Source organism: Octodon degus, unplaced genomic scaffold (assembly GCF_000260255.1).
Source record: "Octodon degus isolate 3935 unplaced genomic scaffold, OctDeg1.0 scaffold00033, whole genome shotgun sequence".
NCBI lineage: Eukaryota > Metazoa > Chordata > Mammalia > Rodentia > Octodontidae > Octodon > Octodon degus.
In genome coordinates this window covers 2,155,247-2,162,523 of record NW_004524609.1, presented here as the reverse complement: position 1 = coordinate 2,162,523, position 7,277 = coordinate 2,155,247, and the positions used below count along the sequence as shown (strand labels likewise).

General features: G+C 56.3%; 1 protein-coding gene across 3 annotated transcripts in view; it reads left to right on the top strand.

Moving 5' to 3' along the window:
- March10 (membrane associated ring-CH-type finger 10) overlaps positions 1-7,277 on the top strand; it is a 102,213-nt gene that overhangs the window by 86,852 nt on the left and 8,084 nt on the right. For all 3 annotated transcript variants that reach the window (XM_023714178.1, XM_023714177.1, XM_023714176.1), the window contains exon 9: positions 6,741-6,854. In XM_023714178.1, the coding sequence (XP_023569946.1) occupies positions 6,741-6,854 (114 nt within the window). The remainder of the gene's footprint in view (positions 1-6,740; positions 6,855-7,277) is intronic.

Sequence of the window (7,277 nt, the reverse complement as noted above, 5' to 3'; positions counted from 1 at the left end):
CTATCTATTTATTTCTTGTATTTGAGTACAGGGTCTACAGGGTCTACCTACACCGATCAGACTCAAACCCCGGTCGCTGTGCCTGCCTGCGCAGGTGCCTTAGCCCGCTGAGCTATCTGGCCGGCCCTAAACGTGGTTGGTTTTTCTGACTTACACCATATCGTACTAGATGGTTCTGACCTAGAAAGTGCTGAGCACATAATGAGCAATCAATAAACACTGGCCAGCTGGGCGCACGGCAGCGCTGCTGTTACCGCTCGCTCGGCAGCGCCTGCCTCCTAAGATGACTGCAGAGGTGAGGAGGAGCCGCGGCTGCAGAGCGCAGGGCTTTCACAGTATGAAATCATTGTTAACGATCAAGATGCTGTCCTTGAGGCAGGGGGGACTCACGCAGCTTCCAGGTCGTCAGCCCGCGTCCAGACCTTCCTCTGAAAACATTCTGATAGCCGTGTCGAAAGAGTGCTTTGCCTGAGTTGGAGCAACTTTGCACTTGCAGGGTTTTTTTAAGTCCTAAGGTGCCAGACAAGTGAACTAAATATTGATAAAAATGAAGACTCCTGGAATAATAAAACCAGCAGTCTTGACAGCGTGAACGCAGTGCCACAGCACATTGCAGAGTCTGGGCATCAGGAGGCTGCAGAAAGGAAGGAAAGGGAAGGAAATACGGGTGGCCGGCCAGGAGAAGAAGCAAGGAAAGCCTTGCCTGCTAAGTAAGCTCGGCGTCGGGGCCTGGGAGGCTGCCGGCCCTCGCCCCCAGGCTCCAGGGACCGAGCTGAGACCGAGAGGCCACATTCTTGACTGCTGCGAAGGCTGCAGTCGGTCTTGAAAGGATCCAGGCCTCCTGAGTGTCTGACAGGCGTATCTCCAAAAGCAGGTCGTTCTAGCAGGTGACGCCTGGCGGCCTTCTGAGAAGGCCGTGTGTGACGCTGCTTCTCCAGAATGCGCCAGTCCCCCCCATAACCTCCAGAGCCCTGAAGCCCCGGGCAAATGCTTGTCCTGTAGAGATGCCCTTGGCCCCGAGAACTTCCTGTTCGTCCTGTCCCCACCACTGCCCCCTGCCACTTTTCCCTTCTCGGTGGTCTTTGTAGACTTGGCGCTGATAACCGCAAGGTTTCTTTCAGTTGTGCTAGCACACTTGCCCTCAGGAGGCTGAGGGGACCTGTGCTGCTGAAAAGCACAGCAGCTTTGGCTAAAAGCTGACGCTCGATCCTAACCTCTTCCCCAAACGTGCCGGGTGACGCGGGCTCAGCTACGTAAAGAACAGGCACAGGTGTAGGAAAAGACGCATGCGCAGCCCCTAATAAACACAGAGAAGGCTCTTAGGGACAGAACTGCCACATTAGGGCCATGGAGGTGCCCAACCTCTTGTCACCGGGGACCAGACCGGTATCACCATGAAACAAAACCACCTCGAGCACAAGGGGTCGCACCTGCACCCTGTCCTTGCGGGTCCTCCGGGGGAAAGAGAATGCCACCAAACATGCTGGAAGGAACCATTATGGTAGCTGGGCTCTGGGCAGGGCGAGTGACAGCATCTGAATGAAGGGTAAAAGTGAGCAGCCGAAGAAAGCAGCAGGGATAAGGCCAGGAGGTGACCCACCCTGGGCCTGACGGGACAAGGGCCCCGCCCAGGAGGGGGACAACTGTCTCTGGTTGGGAGGGGCAAGCGGGTGTGGCCACAGCACTGTCCAGCAGAGAGGAACTCGGCTCCTTCTCCTCCACCCTCTGCCCTCAGCCTGTTAAAAACCAAACCCACTGAGAAGCCAGAGGAGGCCCAGTGACGCCAGCGCTGGGGTCAGCCTTTTCTCCCAGAGTGGGGTACAGTCCCTAGAGGGGGAAGCAGGGGTGTCCGGTGAGTGAGTGGTCTACTGGAAGCAGAAAAGCTCCTCAGTTCATTTCTGGGAGACTCTGACAGTCCATCGAAGCCTTTGGAAAGTGCCCTTCACTATGCTCCCGGGCAGAAACCTCGATGGCAGACCCACCCCGGCGGAGGCTGCAGCCTCAAGAAGCGTGATCGTGCCCTGCTGAGGAGGCCCGTGCCGCCGAAAAGCATGGCATTTACTTGCTGGTGGAAAGCTGTGGAGGACTCGCGCTTTCACAGCAATTCTGCCTGTCCGGTGGCCTGTTGTGAATTTAATAGTGTCTGTTTGCTGACAGTCTGAGTTAAACTGGAGACTCCAGGGAAGTGTGATTCAGACAAGTTCAGAAACTCTCCACAGACAAAGGCTGCGCAGCTGCTGTCTGACACAAAGCGGCAAGGGTGTAGCAGGACTTGAGCCTGTCGCTGTGGGGACCAGCCCGGTGGGGTCCCCAGCCACAGCGCTCACACATGGCCCTGTGCGTCTCAGGGCCCGGCCCCTTGGCAGATCCACACTGTGTCCCCTGGGTGTTGGCCCCTCCATGACAAGCGGAGGAGGAGCTGGTGCCAAAACTCAACATGCGCCGAGACAGGGGCAAAACCAGGAGAGATTGAGAGCGGCTTTGCTCAGCCCGGCTCCCACTTGACCTCAAGCTGCTGATTTTTTTTCTTCTGCAGTCTGCGAGTTATTTTGTCTGGTTTTGCTTTGATTATAAACACACACAAATTTGTAATTTACTATTCCAGGTAACAGCTTTTAACCTTCAGCTGCATGTTTTTTGTTTTCCTTAGTGAAATACTGATGCCCCACTTCAGCCCCAGAGACTCAGACTTAATCGAACTTGGATGGAGTCAAGTACCCTTTTTTAAGCTGTGGCAAAACACACATAACAACAAGTTCAAATCGGGGCTGGGGAGATAGCTCAGTAGAATAAGCGCTTGCTTGGCGAGCATAAGGGCCTGAGTTCAATCCCCAGTTCTGCTAAAAAACAAAAAAAAAGTTCAAATCACTTTAAAGATACTTCTTGTGAGCTGGGTATGGTGGCGCATGCCTGCCATCTGAGCACTCAGGAAGCTGAGGCAAGAGGATCGCGAGAATAAGCCCAACCTGGACAACACAGCAAAACCGAAAAATTTTTAAAAGGGCAGGGGTGTAGCTCAGTGAAAAGGGCCTGGGTTCAGTCCCTAGTATATCTAAAATAACTATTCACATTGAGCACTTACTGGATGGACTGTACGACAGCGTATCCAGACCGAGACAGCCACTGCCTCCTGACAAGAGGATTGGTATGCAATGGCCGTGGCTCAGGAAGGTCCGCAGAAGGCCACGCAGAAGCCTAGGCTTGGCTCGCGTTGTTCAGCCCGAGCACCATTTAGTAAGTGCACACTGTACCCCAGGCACTGGGCCAGGCACCAGGAGCACTGGTGCCTGCAAGCGCTCAGCCAGGCCCTCGTGAACAAGGGCCCTGGGTCCCATCTGTAACTCTTGCCCATCTTGTCCATCCTGGTTAGGATGTTTTGTTTGGTGACCTTCTACATCCACCTGTCAGTTCAATTTGCATCACCCCTGGTGTGGGCAGGCAGAACAGGGGTTACCTGGCCCCACACAGTGAAAACCCACTGTCCCAAGTCACAGTGACCAGGCCCAATCCTCCTCCATAACCCACGCAGTTTCTGGCGCCCCGGGCCCTGTGTCAGAGAGGAGCACCCTTGGCCTCTGGGCTCCGCTCCCAGCAGGGGCTCCGTGGCCTCTGCTATTGCTGCTGTGGGGTGTGGGGCCCAGCCTAGCTCTGTCCCAGCCCAGGACACAACCAACCACCCTGTGCCCCGGAGCATCTCTGGAACCTACTTGAAGACCTCATAAAAATGGTCATCGAGACATGTTTCTCCCAGTGCACGGGCAAATCTATCCCCAGCAAACCTCTTGGCCAAAACGAACAGCAACAAAGCCAAGGGTGGGAGACGAGAAAGAAAGGAAAGGCACTAGCAGGTGGATTGCCCTCCGGAGAGCCCCTACCCACTGCTCACAAGCCTTCTCTGTTCCCAGTGTTCCCGCTGTTCCCCAGTGGCCTCTGCTGTCACCCCCTGTCCCGTCAGTCAGGCATTAAAAGTCTGCGTGGGAGACAGAGTGTGATCCGATTAGGTCAAGTGAGGAGCGGATCAGAAGCAACTCCAAGAACCAAGTGCTCCAAATTCTAGCGCGCTTGGCCTGGCCGCGCAGATGCCACGCCCCCTTCGGCAGCAGACCCCGCCCACTTGTGGCTCGGAGCAGAGCGGCGACGCTGGTCCTGCCAGCGTCTGCTCTGATTGGCCAGCCGGGCAGTGTCCGCATCACAAGCTCTGCGAGAGGGACACGTCAGGAGGGAGGAGGCTCGCTGGAGACCCTCATCTCGGCTCTGCGTGACAGGTTCCCTCCCCCAGAACAGAGGAGAGGCACAATCTGCTCCAAGTGACTTTTCAAATTATCTGCAGAAAGCATTAGCGGCTATTTTCCCATCTGCGCGCCTCCAGGCCTCACTCAGTCATAAAAGTAATGATTTCCCTGAATGCTTTGACAAAGCTCAGAGTTCCAAGCCGCTCTCCAGCTGGTAGGTTCGCCGTTATGCATCAGAGTGCTTCTCGAATAAGGGCGGCTTGGCAAAGGCAGGGCTAAGAGGAAAGCTCCGGCCCTCACGGAGGGAAGCCAGGGCCGGAAGACCGGGGCAGACAGGCCTAGCGGGCGCGGAGCTGCGGAGCGCGCGAGGACGGCTTCCCAGAGGTGGTGGCTTTGGAGATGCGCCTAGAAGGCCGTGGCAGGCGGGACAAGCCCTCGGGGAGTGGGGTGGGGGGCCCAGGACCGGAAAAGTGAAAGCAACCTGCGCCACACCCAGGTTGGCAGAACACAGAAAACAGGACGAAAGGCTAACGCTCAGAGCGACTGCTGAGGACATTACACCCAAGCCCTTGAAGATGGGCCTGTAGGGTGGTGAAGAGGCCCTGAGCAGCGACCTTGAGGCCGGCTGTCACCGCGATCCGGAGTTGGCCTGGTTCCCAAGGGAGGAAGGAAGGATGTGCAGGTCCGTGCTCTGCACCTCCCTGGTAGTTACGCAGTGCCTGAAGAGGCGCACTGGGCACCGACTTCCTGCTGCCCTCCGTCTACTGGGGACACGGAAGTGGTCTCTGAGGCGCCTTGGGCACCGACTTCCTGCGGTGTCCTCCGTCTACTGGGAATAGGGAAGTGGTCTCTGGGTCGGATCTGTGCTTTGGCATCGCGGGCGCGTGGAGCCCTAGTGCTCACTCTTGCCAGGGGGAACATAAAGAGCCAGGGCCCTGCAGAAGGACTGTAGTCCCCCAGAGGGGGTGGGGGTGGCCCAGCCCGAGACCTGCAGGGAGGACAGGGGGATGAAAGTGTGTCCCCTCACCCCCTGCAGGGTGGTTTTGTTACTGACACTGCAGATTTACTGAAGGTCTAGGAAGATCAACAGAGGGGGGAGGCTCTGAGCACAGCCAAGGGGCTGGCCGCAGAAGCCACACAGCCTGACCCTCCCCAAGCAGCAGAAGCACGCAGCCCTCCTGTGACACAGAAACAGGAATGAGCTGGGGCGTGGCTCAGTGGCGGGAGTGCCTGTCTAACAGGCCCTGGGCTCCCTCCCCAGCACTACAAAGAAAGGAAGGAAGAAAGAGGAAAAAGATTAGCGTGGCGAGATGGCTGTGCAAAGTGAAGGCCCGCCTTGAGTCAGGGAGTGAAGGAACAGCGGGGCAGACGAGGCCCACCAGAGAGGCCTCCCCAAGGTGACGTCGGTGACAGCCACAGGAAAGTCACGGACATGCCAGGTGAAGGGGCAGGAAAGTGGCCTTTGACACAGAGGCACAAAAGGAGAAGAGAAAGAGCTCAAGCGCAGGCCCTGTGGCTTGCAGGGCCACACAAGCCCCTGCCCGGGCCCGCTGTTCAGGGCTTCGGCGACAGCAGAGCAGCCACAGAAGCGGGCCTTCAGGGGGGCATCTGCAAGCCCAACTGCGAGAGGAAATGCTCGGCACTGCGGTGCTGGGCCCCTTCTGTGGGCAAAGGCAGGCCTGTGACAAGGAGGTACTGTGGCACCCGTGCCTCAGATGGCTCCCAGTGAAGTCTGTTTCTAAGATGCATCCTGTTTTGTTGTGCCTGTGGCCAGGGACACTGGCAGCCCCCCACACACAGCATGACATGGTCCCTGCTCACTCCTGCCCCAGCCTCTGCCAAGAGGGTTTTAAAATCCAAGCAGACACCTGTCCCAGAGCCCGCAGCCAGGAGGAAATCCTGCCCACCGCACACTTGCCTCACTCCTCCGTCTTTGCTGTCCGGTGGGCCTCCCTCCCTCCCCTCCCTGCTAATGTCCCTTTTATCCACCACACAGCTTCCTCTGTGCAGCCCTCCCGCAGACCTTACTCACGCCAACTGCATGCCTTTGTCTATAGCAGGATCCTCTCCCCCACATCAGGGCTAAGGTCTGGCTGCAGGCTCTGAGACTTTTCCCTGCGCTCCTACAACACGTGTACCTGTCCACCAGACGTCTGCAGAACAGGACTGAACCTGGTCAACTTTTCTCTCAAAGCATCCTCCACCAGGCGTAAAGAATTGCAGTGACTGTCGCCTCTGTCCTCTGTCCCCCAGGATGCTGCTTCCTTGGAGCTTGAATTCTTCCCACCTCTTTATCTTGTCCTGTGACTGAGCTCATGAACACTTTGTGTTTTACTTTGTTTTGTCTTCTTGAGATAGGGTTTCACTGTGCATTCTAGGCTGGCCCCAAACTCACAGAGATCCTCCTGCCTCAGCTTCCCAAGTGCTGGGATGACGGGCATGTGCCACCATGCCTGGCTGAGATCATAAATACTGCATAGATGAACTTACAAGTGTTTTCATGTTTAGGCCCAGAGTGAGCTGATGGATTCAGGCTTGTACCTGATGCTGCTGCTTCACCTGTACGAGCAGAGGTTTGCAGAACTCATGAGACTTGACTTCATGTGGGTTGGGAGAGAAAGGGTGAGTCTGCCCCTGCCCGGGAGCCTGAGAAACCCCACAGCGGTGTTCATTAGACGTGTGATTGCCGAGGTCCTCACGGACTCTGGTGGGATCCAGAACTATCAAGTTTAGGACTAAGAATTAGCAGCTGCCTAGTGTGTATGCAGCAGCCCCCTGGCTGGAAGGGAAGTGAGAATCACATTAACTGCTTGCTGTTAATCATGATAGTAATTAAATGGTCGTAGAAGTGAGAGACTCTCCAGGGATATTTGCTCCCTAGAATGAGGAGGGCTGGTTGTCCACAGCGTCTGGGCGTGAAGATCTGAGCCGAAGTGGTCCCTTCCCAAAAAAGGGGCGTTGGCCAGCAAACAAACCGTAAGACAAGCCCTTCTTAATATTTTACTTTGGATCCCAGGTTTGATTGCGTCAACTTGTGCGTGCGTG